The 18,734-nt window shown below is 48.6% G+C and overlaps 1 protein-coding gene across 3 annotated transcripts in view; it reads right to left on the bottom strand.

Moving 5' to 3' along the window:
• Lamb3 (laminin subunit beta 3) overlaps positions 1-13,399 on the bottom strand; it is a 42,082-nt gene extending 28,683 nt beyond the window's left edge. Inside the window, exons 1-3 of one of the 3 annotated variants that reach the window (XM_041635321.1) lie at positions 13,279-13,399; positions 12,037-12,096; positions 10,930-11,084 (exon numbers count right to left, since the gene is read on the bottom strand). In XM_041635321.1, coding sequence (XP_041491255.1) covers positions 10,930-11,084; positions 12,037-12,067 — 186 coding nt within the window. In that variant the 5' untranslated portion in view covers positions 12,068-12,096; positions 13,279-13,399. Of the gene's footprint in view, positions 1-10,929; positions 11,085-12,036; positions 12,097-13,273 lie in introns of all 3 variants that reach the window. The other 2 variants (XM_041635320.1, XM_041635322.1) reach the window with 2 other exon arrangements.
• Positions 13,400-18,734: the final 5,335 nt, after the last annotated feature.

The following is an 18,734-nucleotide window of genomic DNA, read 5'->3' as shown; positions in this document are numbered from 1 at the left end:
TGCTCTCCAGCTGGAGAGGCTGGGATTTCTCCTGGAGCCTTCTAGAATCTCAGAAATCTGGCAGAAAGACAGCCCCTTCCAGACAGCTTAAGTGGGGCAGAGGAATAAACAGGAGCCTATGGGGCCTGCATCGGTAGAGAAGGAAGGAGCTTGCAAGGAAAGGCTCTAAAGAGCAGAAGGGGAGGACAGGAAAGCAAGTTCTGCCTAGCCATGATGCAGCTCCCTTCAGGGCAATCCAGGGAGCTGTCTGTGTCCTTTAAAGCAACATCCAGGGTCAAGGACACTAGCCTGGGCCCAAAGGAGGAAACCAGGGACAAAGTAAAACAAAAAGTCCTGCTGTCATTAAGAAAAGCAGTTTCTGAAATTTGTGGCAAATGAATGGATCTAGAAAAAAAACATATTGAGTGAGGTGACCTAGACCAAAGACAAATATCACATGTACTCACTCATGAGTGACTTCCAGACATAAAGCAAAGAAAAAAACCAGCCTACAGTCCACAACCCCAGAGAACCTAGACAACAAAGAGGACCCCAAGAGAGACATACATGGATCTAAATAGGAGGAAGAAAAAGACAAGATCTCCTGAATAAATTGGGAATGTGAGGGAATAAACAAAATGGGAGAGGGCAGAAGGGGAAGAGAGAGGAAGGCAGGGGTAGAGAAAATGTATAGCATAATAAACACAGTTTAAAAAAAGAAAAGCAATTTCTACAAAAAAATGAAAGAAAAAACAAAAGAAGAAAGAAAAAATACAAGTCTCCATGTCAGCTTCCTCCTTAGAAAAGCACAGGGTGGGTGTGATAACAAGTTGACCCTGTCCTAACTTGGGCTGGAACTCCCTGGATGGAGCTTGTCGTCCCAAAACCACAGAACCATGGACATCCGGCATGACATGAGAATCAAGAGGGCAAGAAGACACTGACCAGAGGCATGCAGAGTCCCGGGTCCTAGAAGAGACAGACAGAACTGTGGAAGGCAGAGAAGCAACTCCACAGTCCTTCCTCAGCAAGGGGTTCCTCAGCTCCCAGGGGTAGCCTCCCTACAACCAGAAAAAGGTCTAGGCCAGCCTGCAGGTGCTGGGTGGGAAGAGGCCCCAGAACTCAGCCATTTTCAGTTTCACCTCCCCTCCTGTTTAGCCCAGACAGCTAAATTGAAAAAGATGATTTCCCAAGGCTGATTATAGAGCCCAGGTTTACCACACACCCCAAAATTACATTACACGGCAGTCTCTCTCCTGAGCACTACACACCCCAAAATTACATTACATGGCAGTCTCCTGAGCACTACAGGCGTGCCTGTGGCTCACCCTTCCAAGACCTCTGAGGCAGGTATACCAAGTTTCACACAGTGGATATCCCCAGCCCACTGGTCAGGAATGCCATGGGGATGAGGAGGGATTTGTGTTCCAGGCCTCTGATTCCATACTGGCCTGTGCCACTCAGTCAAGGCATTACAGAGGTCACGTGGCCGCTACACACAGCAAAGACTAAATAGATTTTTCTAGACATTGATCTCCTCTACTCCTCACCCAAAGAGGGCAGAGCCTCTAAAAAAGACGGTTTTCAGCTTGTGGGGCAAGGTCACACATCAGATATCCTTCATGCCAGATATTTACATTACGATTCATAACAGTAGCAAAATTACAGTTATGAAGTAGCAATGAAAATCATTTTATGTTTGGGGGTCACCACCAACATGCGTGGCTGTATTAAAGGGTCAAAACATTGGGAAGGTTGGGAACCACTGTTCTAGAACAAAGTCCTAGTCCTGAGTGTGGGGAGGCAATTCTACCCACGACAACAGCTTTCTAAGTCCACACCATGACCACAGAGGACATAGCTGGCAAAGATGGGCCTGCCAGACATTACTTGAGGCTTCCATGGCATGAGGGAAATTTCCTAGGAATCCCAGATTCATGTTGAAGAATCTAAAGATGGTTAGAACTTCGTGACTGTGGAGAGAGAGGATTCTGAGACAGAACGGTGGTGGGCGATCATCAGTCATCCCCATCTATCTGTGTGTCATGTCAACATCCTTGACTATCGGGGAAAACTTACTGAATGTATAATCTTAGCAGACAGTGAGCTTCCACCCGCCCAAAAGCTGAGTGTCATCAGACAGCATCTGGATCCTGCCGCTGAGATCGGCCCTCTTTGCTGTAAGCAGCCTGACTGCTGTTCTCACAGAAGTGTTCTGTAAAAACTCTGATCTATAGGTCTAGTTTGTGCCGTGTACCCACTTCTACAGTAACCGTAGCTTGGAATGACCTGAATCTGTGTTCCTGGACCATAGGAACTCATATGACCCAGAATAAAATCCCTCTGATTCCCTTGAAGCCAGAACCGTGTTCAGGAACGGTGTGGTGAGAAGTCAGGCTGTGAACTATGGTTGTGAGGCTGTCGGGTGCATCTTCAGGCCTTTCTCCTCTTCTCTCTCCTTTCAGCTCCATGAGCCCCATTTCCTTGCCCATAACAGCCATGATCTCACAGCCTCACCTGAGTCTCACTCCCCTCTGACAGTGACCACCCCGTTCCTACAACGCTTTTCATCTAACCCATCCCCTCCAAGGTGACACCCCTTACTCTCGCCAGACCTTCTGCGAAATTTCAGCTCTGTCTCTGATATACAAACCTGAGAGAGGTCTGAATGGCTGGCCTTTCCTGAGGGAGACTACATTGACATAAGGTTGTCTGCAGTGCTCACGCAGAAGAGTAAAACTACAGCTCCACGGTAGCCTGAGACCTTAGGCCTTCTCGAAGCTTCTGGGAACAGGAAAGCCATTGTTTTAGAGAGAGACGGTATCTGTGGTGTGTGTGTGTGTGTGTGTGTGTGTGTGTGTGTGTGTGTGTGTTTGTATTGTGGTCTAAATGAGAAATGTCCTCCACAAACTCATGTATTTAAACCACCCAGCACTCAGTTGCTCCTGTTTGTGAGGTAATGGAACCTTTAGTAGCTGGCCCCTTGCTGGAGTAAATATGTCACTGGAGGGTGGGCTTTGAGAGTTTATAGGCTTTCCCCATTTCCTGTTCTCACTTTCTACTTCCTGTGTATGGATGAAATATGGTCTCCTTGCTTTCTGCTCCTACTGCTGTGCTTTCCTTGCCATTATGGACTCTTTCCCTCTGGACAGAAGTTAAACCTTTTCTTCCTTGAGTTACTTTTGGTCATAGTATTTTATCATGGTAACAGAAAAGCGGCTAACAATGTGAGTGTACACACACACACACATACACACACACACACGTACACACATATGCATACAACCCACATGCACAACCTCTGCCTACACACTAGCCTTTCAGAAGGTCATAAAATAGATGATTTCCAGGCAAAGAAGGGCAGGGGCTGGTGTGTGTGCACAGGTGGGCATGTGGGTTCTTGCGGGCTTACATGCTGAGGAGAAAGGGCTCCAACTAGCTGCAGCTCTCTCCTTTTCAAGAGATTAAACAGCAGCTGTTGGGTTTACACAGGTAATCAACCCGGGGAATGTGCTGTGCAAAGTTGTCATTAAGACAACAGGATGGTTAAGTTTCCCCCAGAAAGGGGGTATGGGGGTAAGCAGAGCATTTGAGAAACGGAGCAGACATGTTGTCAACATCGTTGGGAGCAGAAGCAAGGCTGGAAACATCCAGGAATCACCATGGGCCTTGCCAAGCCTTGTGCATAGACAACCCTGTGCCGTGGTCCCACAACACCACACAGTACCCAGGGGGTCTCTGAGAAGAGAAATGGAAATCCTGAGAGGAGTCAGACCTTTCCCAAAGTCACAGCTCTACTCTGAGGGCCAGAACCAAGGCCACAACCCCCAGTCAGAGTTGGCTGACTGTGGCTTTTCTAGCAGTCTCCTATGACGTTAGAAAGTAGAGAAGGCAGGGGACCAGGATGGTTGGACTTCCATGGTGGGGATGGGGATTGAGTGACCTGACAAGGAAGATATACTCAGGAAATCTGTGAGCAGAAACAGCCCCCAGGAGACAAGAATGGAGGGAAAGAGGGAAATGGGGAAAAAAGAAAGAGGGAGGCAGAGAGGAAGAGAGTGGGAAAGGAGAGTGGGAAAGGAGGGTGGGAAGGAGGGGGAAGTGACTGGAGGGAGCATGACCTCTGCAGGCGCTATATTCATTGTGGACATTTTGCTCGGTAGTCCTCACAACAGTCCCTTAAAATAATGCTGCCACCGTTCCCTCTCACCTGGGCTCAGGGGTAGTGTAAAGGCGTGTCAGGGTGAGATGGCCATGCAGGCCTTGAGACTATGTGCTATCTATATGATGAGCCTACCCAGAAGACCCCAGGAGCTAAAGAGACGAAGGCATGGAGCAGGCTGGCTAGAACTAGGAACTTCAGTGCAGTCTGTTCTAAGTGTAGCCCACACACAGGGGCAGACCATTATCGGGTCAAGAAGGCAGCCTGACCCAGAAGGACAAAGTTGGGGGAAGTGCCACCGGACAAAGATAACTATGTCCAATGTCCATTACAAGTGTTGCAACACGCAGCTGAAACCCGAAGAAGCCAACACTGGAGGCCCATGGGACTCACCCAGCCACAGAGGTAGAAGAGGGAAGGAACGTGCAGACAGGCAAAGACTGGCTTGCAAAGGAGTCATTTCTGGAGGCCAGGAGCTGGGAGGGACATTTTTAGAACTGGACGGAGTCCCAGCATGCCTGCAACTCCCTCCCACCCACTCCGTCCAGCTGGGGAGGGACAGAATGAAGTGAGACTGAGATGCCTGAGGTCACAAGTCCCTCTAACCTTCCCTCCTGCCACCTCAGTAGGCCACCACTGCCATCCATATATAGACAGAAGAGAAGCCTTGGCCCCAGAGATCTGCAGGGAAGAGGGAGAAGAAGCTAACTACCTAGGATCCCTCCCCGGAGAACCACTCAGGGAACAGAGTTTTCTTGCTCCTATCTGGAGTTCAAACATCCTCATAGCTCATGGGAAAGATGAGAGCTGTTTAATAAGGTGCTGTGACAATTAAACTGATGTATTTATATAAGATTCTTAGTATGATGCCTTCAATGCATTCCCCAGGGGAGGGCTGGAATGCACCCAACATGGGACTGAGAAGGGAGCTCTGAATATTCAATGCACGCGTGTGTGCGTAGGTGTGTGTGTTCGTGTGTGTGTGTGTGTGTGTGTGTGTGTGTGTGTGTGTGTGTGGTGGCTTCATCATTGAAAACCATAAGGTTTGAGAAGGCCCAGGAGAGAGAAGGAGAAAAGAGAAACGAGGCAGACAGCGGGAGGCACAGGAAGGATGGTGCTGTCTGCACCCAGCTCATTCCCAAGAATGTAGAAGCCAGGAGGGACCCAGCAGACCACTCTGTCCCACACTGGCTCATGGAAGAGAGTGAGACAGAGTTCTCGCTCAAGATCAACCTGCAGTTAGCAGAACTGCACCTCTACACTCCCCACAAGGTGTTCCATTCTCTGCTCTCCAAACCCTTCCTGTGTTTATTGCTCCCTTAGAAAAAGGGAAATGAGCCAATGCGTCTTAGCTTTCACAGCAGAAAATAGCTAATATTTATCCATTCCCAGGATTGCAACAGTCTACACTTCTCTTTTGCAAGCATCCCCCACTTTGCTCTCAGGAGGCTGCTTAGAAGCAGCAGAGGAGGCCAGTTCCTGGGGGGCAGCTAAAAGAGGCAGAGGCCAGGCCCGGGAGAAGCCAAACACCCAGGCCAAGTGGAAGAGAGGCTCTTCTCAAAGCCCGGGTGGGAGGATATCTTCCACCATGGCGTCCTGATCGCTCCCTGCTCCACCTTCTGAGGCAAGTCAGTCCCAGGAAGAGGGCAGAGGGCTGCCTGGAAATCAGGCCTGGGCTTAGAGGCACGTGATTTGGGGAGTCTGTGGGTGGGCATCGGAAGTCTCTCTACTGCCTAGAAAGCTTGACCCAGCCCTGCTGTCTGATCCACAGGAGTGGTCTATTACCCAGCCTGATCGGTCAGGCTTCCCCTAGCCAAGCGGGTGACGTGCAAACGCCACATCTATCTTCACGCGGCATCTCCAAAGTCCCCACCCAGTACCTTCTACGATTAAAAACAGCCACAAGAATGTCAGGACTGGAAGGACAGTGAGGCAAGAGCATTCCAAACACCCTCCTTCAGGTCCTAAGGATGGGGAAGATGTATGCACAGAACCCTTGCTCCTTCATCAGGGTCAAAGACAATTACCCATCCCCCGCCCAGTCTCTTTTCTCCTAAAGGCTGCGGATGCTCCTGGCAAGCCTCTCCCTGTCACTCTCTTGTACAAGCCCATTTTGAAGGAACCAAAGTGGCTAAGGACCCTGGGTACTCAGGAGGATGAGACCAAAGTGTTGCATGTTCAAGGCCAGTCTGGACAACTTGGAAAGGCTCAACCTTGTATAAAGAGTTAAAGTAAAGCTATGGGTGCTGACTCCCACTTTTAATCCCAGCACTGGAAAGTCAGAAGCAAGGTGATCTCTGTGAGGCTGAGACCAGCCTGGACTACAGAGCCAGTTCTAGGATAGTCAAAGTTACATAGTGAGACCTTGTCTCAAAAAACAAACACAAAGAGCAAAGGATGCAGTGCAGTAGAAGAGTGTTTGCTTAGCTTGTATGAAGTTTAGTCCTTGACACCACGAAACAAAACAGGCCAGTCAGATAACTGGGAGACAAGGAGACGATTTAAACACATGTAAACCCAAGGAGCCAAAAAAGGACCCCAACTTGTTGAGGGAAGAGGAAAAAAATCAAAACCTCCTAAAGGAAAGGTTCAGAGGCATTGTGGGAGAATAGCACAACCCTTAAAAAAGCCAACTGCTTCAAAACCTTGCAATAAACCTAACCAAAGAAGCAAGAGTTCTGTTTAACAAGCATTTTAAACTGACCTCTCATGGTCAAGGACCAGAAAAATCAATGCTGTGAGAGTCACCATCTTACCAAAAACAACCTGCAGATTCAACGCAGTCCCCATCGAAACTCTGATGTCACAAAAATAGAAAAATCAACATTAAATTCATATGGAAGTACAAAAGACCTCAGCGAGCCAAAGCAGTCCTGAAAGAATAGTGCTGGAGGTACCATGATTCCTGATCCCAAGTTATATTACAGAGCTGCAGTAACAAAAACAGCATGGCATTAGTACAAAAACAGACACATAGATCAATGGAACACAATATGCCCATATAAACCCACACAGATACAGTCACCTGACTTCGGAGAAATCTGTCAAAAAGAGACTGCATCTTTAGCAAATGGAGCTGAGAAAACTGGCTGTCCACATGTATGAGAATGAATCTAGACCCCCATCTCTCACCCGTAACAAAAATAAACTCCATATGAATCAGACTTTGATGCAAGACCTGGAACTTAAGGGAAAACACTTGAAAGTGTGGGCACAAGCAAGGACTCTCTGAATAGGGCCCCAGTTGCTAAAGAATTATGACTAACAATGAAGAAATGAAAACTTAAGACATTAAAAGGCTTCTACACAGAAAAGGAAATGGCTGTGTGACGAACCAGCCTACAGAGGAGAAAATCATTGCTAGCTACACAGCCAACAGTGGTTAATAACTAGAACATACCACGAACTCAACTAGACAACAAAAATCCAAACAATAATATCAATAAATGGGCTGATAAAATAGACAATTCTCAAAGGTTGAGACATAAATAGCAAATAAACATAAAAAGGTGTTCAGTCTCATTAGCCATCAGAGACATGCAAATCAAAGACACCTTCCAATGACATCTGCCCCGGAGAATGGTGGTCACTAAGAATACAAACAATATAAGGTGTCTAGCTGGGGTGCTGTCTACTCCATTATACATAACTTCATTAAACTCCTTTTTATATGTATATATTTCAGAAAGCTTCTACAGTTTCCATATGGCTTTTCCAAAGGCACTAGTGTTGGCTCTCACTCCCCAAATTCTCTCCTTTACCCTGCTCCCATCCCCCCTCATTGAATCCTCTTATTCTAGTTTCTTCTTTATCTCTTTATAACATTGTATTCTATTTCTCCTTCCTTGGAAGGATTCTCTCCTCTCCTCTGTCCCTTACTACCTTCCTAATATCTGTAGATACTCTAAATGAAACACACATGTTTAAAGCTTAAAGCTAGCATCTACATATAAGAGATAGCATGTAATGTTCTTTCTGTGTCTTGATTACCTCACTCAGGATGACTGCTTCTAGCTCCATCCATTTAAATTCAGCTTTCATTTTTCTCAACAGGTGAATAATATTTCATTGTATAAATGAACATTTTCATTATCCATTCTTCATTCAATGGAATCTAGGTTGCTTCCAATCTGACTCTCATAAATAGAGCAGCAATGAACATGGATGAGTGTCTCTGTAGTAGGATGTAGAGTCCTTTCTATACATCATATGGTACCAAAAAGACCCTCAGTGAAGGAATGAGCTATATGTTTTTGCATTGTTGGCCTCCTAAGGCATCTATAGACTTTCCTTCAAATGTTCCAGGCTACTAACAATGCTGCTGGCTGCCCCTCACAACCTGACAGTAAGACCCTATTGCTGAAGATACACATATTCATGCTATCAAGCATGGAGGAATTAAGCCAGTACTCAATTGGGAGCTTCATCTCTACTGATATGCATGGTTCTAGATATACTATACATGTTACCAGAGAAGAAAAATAACCATCTCATCCAGCTACAAATCTTGTGAGTTATTATGAGTGACCTAACTGCAAGATATGCTCATCAATGCAATAGGGCATGTTATTATGAGAGTAACCAACCACTTTGTCATTTGATTTGAGGCTCACTCCATGACACCACTAACGTAGCCAAGACCTGAGATCAGATAGGTTATGACCCTTACAGAAAGACTATTATTCTGCTAAAGGAAAGAGCAATAGAATGATGACATGCAGATCAGTGCATAGCTCCACCCCTACCAGAGAACCTCTTCCTGCAGTAGACAGTAATTAACATGGAGCCCACACCTGAACCATATGCAGAGAGCAAGGGACTTTGGAGCGCTTAGCCCTGCATGAGATCCCTCTACCACACCGTTCCCCTCCAAGCTCGGGAATCTATGCAGAAGAGGAAGCAGAAAGATTGTAAGAGCCAGAGGTGATGAAGAGCTTCAAGGAAATGGCGTTTTTCTAGAAACAAAAGGCATCTGTGGACATATTATGACAGTATGCGGAGAACCTGCATACATTCGAGCTAGAGAAAGTTCCAGTGGAGAGTCCCACCCTAACTGAGACTCTATTGCAACTGATAGCTGCTGGGAGAGGAAAAAATAGCTTTCTTCATCAATGTGACATTGGGTATATCAACCAAACTGCCCGGCAAATCTTACACTAGGGAGTAACTGGCCAACCTAAATTTAACTCTATGTTTTTGTAAAATTTTTTGTTCTTTTTGTTTATGTTTTAGGTTTTTCTAAGAAGATAAAGAATATGAAGTTGGGCAGGTAGGAAAAGAGGTGGGATCTGGAGGGTAAAGAATTTGATCAAAATGTATTATATGAAATTCTCAACAAATGAATTCCAACAATAATGCTGGTGAGGATCTGGACAGCCCAGAACCCCAGCACACTGCAGGCGGGGATGCTGGTGAGGATCTGGACAGCCCAGGACCCCAGCACACTGCAGGCTGGAATGCACACTAGTCTCCAGCACTACTGAGGTCAGCATGGAGGCTTCTCAGGAACCCAACAGTAGGTCTTTCTTATGACTCAGCCATACTACTCCTGGGCATTTGCCCAACGGACACTAATCCATCACAGAGATACCTGCCCATCAGAGTTTACTACAGTGCTATTAACAGTGGCTAAGTTGTGGATCTGAATGAGTGTCCAACAACAGAGGGATGCATAAGGAAACTGTGGCACTTCTAACCATAAAAGAATAAAATTACATCATATGAGGGGAAATGGCTGTAAATAGAGATAATGTATTAAATGAACTAAGCCAGTCTTGGAAGGATCAATATCAGATATTTTCTCTCATTTTTGGTTCCCGTGTGTATATTAAATGATGGTAGAAGTGAAATTGTCTAAGGGAAGAATAGAGGCAAATGTGAGAGAGGAGGGCCAAGAAAAGGGGTCATGTAGAGGAAGGGGCCACAGGGAACACACTCAAGGTGCAGTATATCCCTGTATGGAGTGTTAAGCAATAAAAATTGAAAAGAAAGATTGCTAGAGGGAGTGAACGAGATCAAAGTCTATTATGCATTCCTACGTCCCTGCTTCCACTCGTGTTGCTGTGATTAAAAAAAAATACCCACTAAACAGCACTGTAGAAGAGGAAAGGGCTTATTTGGCTTTCAGTTGCAGGTTCATCCGTTCAGTTCAGTTCAGGGATGCCAAGGCAGAAACTCATGCAGCTAGTCACATGACATCCATAGTCAAGAGTGGAGAGGAACGAAAGGACCTATGCAGCCTGCTGGCTCGCCTGGCCCTCAGCTAGCTACTTCTGCTCATTCGGTCTCAGCCTTCCTAATGCTCCTTCTGCTCACTGGGTCTCAGCCTTCCTCATGCTACTTCTGCTCATTCAGTCTCAGCCTTCCCATGCTTCTACTGTTCATTGGTTCTCAACCTTCCTATGCTACTTCTGCTCACTGGGTCTCAACCTTCCTCATGCTACTCTGCTCATTCGGTCTCAGCCTTCCTAATGCTTCTTCTGTTCATTGGTTCTCAGCCTTCCTCATGCTGATTCTGCTCATTGGTTGTCAACCTTTCTATTGCTCCTTCTGCTCATTGGTTCTCAGTCTTCCTCATACTACCACCCTTTAATACAGGTCCTCGTGTGTTAGGCAAGACCCTGTTAATTCTTTCTACTTTTAAACTCCTCAGAAGCAGGGATCCAGACTTACACCCCTATGACCTCTCCCAGAGCATGGCCCTTAGCCTGGGCCTCCTATACTTTATTCAGGAACCCCATTCTGTCCCACCTTCCTCCGGTCCTGGAGGCCTCGGAAAGAGGTCTTACCTCTCCATACTGGGTGCAGTAGGTCTCCGGCTTGGTCAGTCCGCAGGTAGACGAGGCTCGAAGCAGCTGAGTCCTTCCGATGAGCAAGTCCCCGACGGGTGGATAACAGGCCCCTCGGGAGCAGGCTTGCTGGGCACACAGCAGGCCAGGTAAGGCTGAAACCACAGGATAATGTTGGGGTGGACCCAAAGGATGAGATCCCAACTGGTGACCCCAGTATTCCCTCTGTGGAGCTGACGTCAGGAAATCTGGTGCCCTCAGTGTGACGACTACAGCCCTGACTCTGGGGGGTTGAGGGACTGATCCTGTATCTTAAAACTCAAACTTGGAAAGGAGAGGAAGGCTGTGGAATGTAACTGTTGCCTAGCCGTGTGAAGTCCTAGGTTCAGTCCTCAGGACCGCATAAACCAGGTGTGGTGGTATACACCGATAATCCCAGAATTTAGGAGCCAGCAAGATCAAGCATTCAAGGTTATCCTCAGCTACGTAAGAAATCCAAGCCCAGACCGGGTTACATGAGACCATATTCATGAATGAGATTGTCAAACGACTTTTTCAGTTAAAGAAAAAAAAGGGGGAGGAATTTCATCAACTGATAAGCAGCAGAGATCCTAACCCATGACCCGTGCCATTTATATGTGGCTTTAGAATCAATCTGGAGACAAACCCTGGGCCATGTAGACACTGTGGCAACTGTTTTTGCCTGTCCAGTGTCCTCAGTTCACAGCCCAGAGGCAGCTGTTGGCTGAGCCATTGGTGGAATGCTGAGAAAATACCTGTTATTTCTATTCGGTCTACACAGGCAGCCAACCTAGCCATCACCTGAAAGCAAGCAGCCGTGACTCCCCGGGAAACAGGGGACTCAAGCCATAGCGGCTCTGCAACCAGCTTGAGGGTGGAGAAGATGGGGAGTAAGTGATAGGACGCACTCAGGAAGCCACGTGTCACCCTTGGGTGAGGCTAGGAGACACGGGGAGCCTTCTGAGAGAGGCAGAGGAGCCTCTTCTCCCTGAGGCTCCCACCCCAGTGCCTGCAGGTGGCAGGCGGCATCACACCATTGGCCAGCTCTCTCTGTGGGTGGCCTGGAAGAGGGGAGGGGATGCTTACCAAAGCACAGGAGAAGAAGTGCTGTCATCATGGGCCAGGGCAGGTCCCCAGAGAGGTCACCTAGAACAAAACAAAGCATCCTGGCTCGTCACCCCCACCCCAGCTCTGGTTTGTGCTAGACTGCTGACCTCACCAAGTCTTCATCCTGCATCTTCACAGAGACTTCTGAACAGTTTGTAGCCAACGGCAAGAACCTGAAACCCCTGTCCCAGACAGCAGTGACATACAGGGAGTCCTGGGGAAATCCCAGGCTTCAGCTTCCTCCTCCAAAATGGGTGGGAACATAGGGACTGTGCAGGAGGGAGAGAGGGCAGGGCCCATTGCTGGGGACAGCTAAAGTGAGGTCCAAGGCTCCATTCCTGCCTCAAGGGAGAGATCTTGGGCTTCCTCAGGGCTGCAACCCAAGTCAACCTATAATATACCGAAGGAAGATAGGCCGGTGTGCTGAGGTGATGAGGCAGGTCTCTTCCTGAACTGACAGGGTCTCCAGTATTACAGGGCCCCAGGGAGGCTGAAGTTATGGTGACCACAGTTCCAGGCTAACCCAGCTGCAGGGATGCTATGGGAAGATGTGGGATCTTAAGAAGAGAGGTGGGGTGCTGTGGGGAGATGTGGGCCTGGCAGTTTTAAGAAAAACAAGAAAAGACTTTTTTCTGCACCAAGAGCAGCTCAAAATGTTTCCAGTTACGGGCAGGGATGCTGAGTGCAGCTGGAAGCGGCATGGGAGGCAGGCGTGCCTCAGCAGCACGCTCCGCTCTGGCTGTGCCTGGGAGAGCACCCAAGGTCTGCCTAAAGCCACCAAGAAGGGATGATAGGATTGAGGGCAGGCAGCAGAGGGGACGCAGGAGGCCTTTCTGCCATCTCTACATCCCAACACTGCCACGGCCTTCTCCTCAGTCTCCCCCAGGGCAGTCAGGAGCCCAAGCTGGGGCACGCGGCCTCAAGTCTCTGCTGCTCTGCCCTCCTGCCCTGCTGAAAACCCACCAAGAAGGAGGCTGAGTTGAGCCTGATGGGTTCCTCCCACCTTGCCTTTGTGCTAAGCCCAGATTTTAGCCGCTTTCTCCTAAGTCGCTAGATACTTATCAGATGTGAAAAGCACTTCAAACAGTCACGTTTGCCCGAGTGTACTCAGGTGTGCTCCCAAGAGCACTGCGTGTGCCCAGCACCCAGGCCTCAGACCCCGGATACACAGCCCCTCTCGTCCTCCCCCACAGGACAGGTAAGGCGGACAACCTACCTCACCTTGAGCTCCTATGCTCCCCTGCCTTTCTCCAGATCCCTCTCGAAGAGCTGCCTGGGAATGTGGGGGTCCCCTCTCTTGGCTCCAGGGTTTTAAACAACAGCCTCACCTCTGGAGACTCCCTGGCTGGGTGTAACCCCAGTTATTCAGGGCGGCCTCAGGAATCTGGCAGCCGCCACGCCTGTCTGACGTCACTGCCCCCCCACCCTCAGGACAGGACTAGGCAAGTGGGTTGGTCTTAGAGGCTGCCTGCTCTTGGTGTCTGGAGGACTGGAAGATTCTGGAAACAGCAGTAGCAAGGTCTTTAGAGGTGGGGAGGTGGGGGGTTGTCCCTGCGCAGGGAAGGTACTGGATCTGGTACCTTCCCAAATCAAAGAAGAAGATGTCAGCTTCTTCTTAAGTCCCAGCCCACCCTGGACGGAAAACCAGGCTGGGGACACATAGCAGACCTAGGACTATGTCAGGGTTTGGGCATGTCACTGGGTTGGACAGTATTCAGAACCCCTGGAAAGCACCAGGCCCATCCGAAAGGGAAAATGTGGAAAATCCCGACTTCCTGGGGAATTTAAGTGTGTGTGTGTGGGAGGGGGGGTCCTTAAAGAGCGCAGGAAGTGGTCAAATCCAAGTTCTCCCAAGGAAGTTGAACGGAGCAGCCTACATCCAGGACCTCAAGCTCCCTCAGCAGGGCTGGCAAAGAGCCCCAGGACAGGTAACTGCCTGTGAGTCACTGGCCAAGCTGCTCCTGAGCCCCACCCTCCTGGGCAGGAATGCCAGCCTGCAGGGCCAGAAAACAGACCTGACCACAGGTGGGAGAAGGTTAAGGCAGAGCTGGGCTGGGAAAGCCAATGCAGACTTCATATGGCACCTACTGGATCTGGGAACACAGCTCCTTTGTGGGGTCTCATGGGTCCCGACTAGCACAGGTGCAGAAACAGTACCAGGAGGAAAGGCTGGTCAAGGACACTTCCCCTTCCAGGTTGGGTCAGAGGGCATTTCAGCAAATCTGGAAGGTCATAGTCCCTGTCCTAACCCTAAAGACACTGACATTATTTTGTAACACTCTTTCCTCAAAGTCACAATTTGAAGGAGAATTTTTTGTTTTTAAGACAGTGTTGGCCTTCAAGTCATTGGAAAGCCAGTGATGACCTTGATTTTCTGATCCTCCTGCCTCCACCTCCCAAGTTCAGGGCTTACAGGTGGGCCTCACCATGCACAACTGACACCATGCTGGGCATGGAACTCGAGGCTTCTCACTGGGCCAGCACTCTGCCACTGACAGAGCTACATCTCCAGTCATAAGCAGGCTCGGCGACTCCCCATCCAGGGTGCCAAGGGTTCCTCTATACTCGAGGAATATGTCCAAGATGCTTAGGAAGAGTTGTAAACCATTCCGTGGGCTGACCGGGATGGGTCTCATCCCAGGCTTCAAATTTTGCTCAAGCTCAAACAGAGGAACATTGCAGCTCGCAAACGGACAAGCAGCATGCTGGTGGAGTCTGGTTTGACTCTGCAGTGGGGTCAGTACACACGGCTTTCCTTCATCAGCGCCTTGGGGCACACAGCAACCCCATCAGTTCTGGCAGAGAAGGGTCACATCTGATACCTTGAGTTTTGAGAACCCACTTCCACCACTTGGTCTGTTTCCATGCCCCAAGTCCAGACTTCCGAAAATTCCCCCTTCACCAGAGGATGTGACAAAGAGCTCAATAATAATTAGTTCAGTCGGCTGGAAAGCTTGGGCGTGGGAGTCCCAATCCCAGAAGAGGGGAAGTGGGATGGGCCTCACTGTGAGTGGGCTCTTTAAATTCCCCCCTCCCTTTCTGAGCCCAGAAGCCCAGGTAAATAAGCATTTGGTGTCTCAGTCTTTGCAAGCTGGGGCAGGTCCTAGGTTTGGATTCGCAGGAGGCAAACATCAGCTGCTCTGCAGATGCTTCCCACACAGGAACGTTCTAGAAGACGTTTGTGAGGCCCTCCAAGAGTAGCCCAACTCTTCAAGAACACCAGCTGTTCCAAAGCGCCCCCAAAAGTTCAGGTCACCTGGCACAGGCTTCAGGGCATCAGAACCCAGTGTATCCAGAGATTAATTGTGTAAACCAGAGCCCACAGTCCCATGAGCTGACTCTCCACTCCTACTCTCTCCTGTCCCTGTCTTCACATCGGTGGTACATCCTCCCCTCTAGGCCTCCAAGATACCAGGTCTACCTCTGACATAACCTTTGCCCCAGCTGCTCTAGTGGTTTGGGAGACTTGTGCCTTGGACATCTACAAAACTGTCTCCCATCACTTTCAAGCCTCTCTTCCAATCCAGAATCCTGACCAAGGCTTCCTCTGACCACCATATTTAAAACCACAACTACTCTCCCTATCCGCATCTACTCCCAACCTCACCTGCCCTATCCTGTTAGTAGGCTTTTTAACTCCTCTTCTTAAAACATTTTTTTTTTGTCGACACCAACTTCTGACCAACTCCCTAATTTACTCAAGGTCTCATGTAACCTAATCTGACCTTGAACTGGGTTTGTACCTGGCAATGGTCTTTAACTTCTGGTTCTCCTGCTCCACCTCCTTGTGCTGAAATTACAGACATGTAGGAACACTCCTGGTTTATATGGTGCTGGGATCAAGTTCAGGGTTTCATGCATGTTAGGCAAGCATTCTGCCAACTGAGCTACAGCCTCAGCCCCAAAATTTCCTGATTGGTCGTATTTGTTTTGTGTCCACCGCTAGGGTACTATGTCTGAGGAGATGTGGGTTCCTGATTAGTCATATTTGTTTTGTGTCCACCACTAGGGTACTGTGTCTGAGGAGACACGGGTTCCTGATTGGTTGTATTTGTTTTGTTTTGTGTCCACCACTAGGGTGTTGTGTCTGAGGAGATGTGGGTTCCTGATTGGTCGTATTTGTTTTGTGTCCACCACTAGGGTACTGTGTGGGTTCCTGTTCAATTTGTTCATTTTTTTTCCCCAAGGGCCCGGAACCTTATAGGAAGGAGCTTGAGGTTGGTAGAATAGTAGATTCCTGTTGACATCAAAATAAATCATTCAATTTCCCAAGTCTCCCAGGTCTGGTCTTCATCGTGGCCTCCTCAGAGGCATGGTGACAGACCCGTGTTCACCAGAATGTTCTGCATTGCAGGCGGCAGTGGGTGCTGTCTTTTGAAACGCCCACACCAGATTGCCAAAATGGCGCTCTATTGACAAGGGTGTCGTCTCATTTGCCTGCCCACCAGGCCCCCTTGGCAATGATTCTGATGAGTATAGCAGTGACCCTGGAGGTCATTGCCCCCATTGTCCATCTGCTGGACTCAAACTATGCAGGCGGCTAAGAAGGGGCCATCTAGAATCTGCTCCATGAGCTATCACAAGGGAAGGAAGAAAGGGAAGGAAAGATTACAAGGGGACTAAAAGGTACGATCCCGGATCTGACACTCGGGTCCCTGGTGACTAAGACTGGGCACCACCGGAGTATGATGAGTCATGGCTGAATCCTTGTCTGTGAGGCAGGATGGTCTCCAGCAATGGCTCCGAGACTTTACAAGGTGACTAACCCTAGCGTGGCCTTGCACACGAATTATCCAGAGAGAGAGGGCAGGTGCAGTGTGTATGGGTAGTCCTGGTAATTTGGTAAAGCACAGATGAGAGGCAGACTCTGGTAGGGGACAACAGTAACAGGTCAGGACTCTGAGGCTGATGCATACCGCTAGCTGGGCCTGGAATCAGGATGCCAGTCTAAAGCAACCATATTAATACTTCCTGTCTGCCTTGCTTTGCATTAACCCATTCAGCATCTCCACCACACTGTGGGTGGCACCTGGCTGGCCTTACTTTTCACATAAAAAAAATGAGGCCATTTTCAATCACAGGGTCCCAGCTGGTGGACAGTGATTGGAGCCTTTATTGTTTGTTCAAGCACCCACATTCTTTTTTTTTTTTTTTTTTTTTTAGTTTTTCGAGGCAGGGTTTCTCTGTAGCTTTGGAGCCTGTCCTGGCACTAGCTCCTGTAGACCAGGCTGGCCTAGAACTCACAGAGATCCGCCTGTCTCTGCCTCCCGAGTGCTGGGATTAAAGGCATGCGCCACCACCGAAGCACCCACATTCTTAACCATTACCAAGGGCCCAGACATGCCGTGTGGCCTGAAAACCCTCCCTCATTCTTGCTGATTCTCTGGTCTTCGGGTTTCCTAGATCCTATCAAGATCCAGTAGTTCAAACATCATCCTTAGGAGCTAAGGAGATGGCACAGTCAGAAAAATGCTTGCCACATAAAGATAGAGGCCTATGTTGGATTCCAAAAACCCGTGCTTAAATTAAAAAAAAGAAAATAGTCAGACCTGGTAGCATGAACTGGTAATCTCAGCAGTGAAAATATGAAAAGAGGTGAAACCTCAGGGGTTGCCGGCCAGGCCAGTTAAATCAGAGAGTTCCAGCTTCAGTGAAAGACCCCTATCTCAAACACCAAGGTGAATGGTGGCTCACACCTTTAATCCCAGCACTTGAGAGGAAGAGGCAGGCTGATCTCTATGAAGTCAAGGCTAGCCTGGTCTACAAAGTGAGTTCCAGGACAGCCAGGGCTATACATGGAAATGGGTCTCAAAACAGAAACAAAACAAATCAAACAACAACAACAACAACAACAAAAAGGCATCCAAGTTTGCCCAGCCCCAGAAGGGAGCTTTCTGAAGGTGCAGCCCATAGCCACTTGGGCAGTTTGGTGTGGCTGGGGATGGTGTAGCGTGAGATAGGACAGGGGCATATGAAGATCTGCCCCCACATGCTGCAGAAGACTGCCCACGGGGCCTTAAGTCTAAACCGTCTATAAAAGTCAAGTTTAAGTTCCTGCTGTCAGCCTAGCAGTTAGTGCTGAGTATGGGAAGTAGATGCCCCGTGTCTGGGGAGGAAGGAGCAGGGTACGCCTGGTCTGTCTGGCTTGTAATCAGCACTCTCTGCAGTGACTGTGCTCCACACGGTCTGTGCACAGACTTGCCCTAGCTCCCGTCCTGCTACTCAAACTTGGCAAAACTTGGGGCTAGACTGTATGGCAAGTGTAGATGGATTTTTCTTTGGGCCACCAGCTCACAAATAATGACACAGAGGCTTATTATTAATTATGAAAGTTCGGCCTTAGTTTACACTTGTTAATAACTAGTTCTTATAACTTAAACTAACCCATATCTTTTAATCTATGTTCTTTTTTTTTTTTTTTTTTTGGTTTTTCGAGACAGGGTTTCTCTGTAGCTTTGGTGCCCGTCCCAGAACTAGCTCTTGTAGACCAGGCTGGCCTCGAACTCCCAGAGATCCTCCTGCCTCTGCCTCCCGAGTGCTGGGATTAAAGGCGTGTGCCACCACCGCCCGGCTTAATCTATGTTCTTTAATGTGGCTGTGTTACCTTTACTCTGTAATGCCCATCCTGCTTCTTCAGCATCTGGCTGGTGACTCTGCCTTTTTTCTTCCCAGAGATC

The sequence above is a fragment of the Microtus oregoni genome, unplaced genomic scaffold (assembly GCF_018167655.1).
Source record: "Microtus oregoni isolate MIOR12 unplaced genomic scaffold, Mior012 000047F_ref0000412, whole genome shotgun sequence".
Classification (NCBI taxonomy): Eukaryota; Metazoa; Chordata; class Mammalia; order Rodentia; family Cricetidae; genus Microtus; species Microtus oregoni.
Note: the sequence above shows the minus strand (reverse complement) of the source record. Positions and strands in the feature narration are given on the sequence as shown.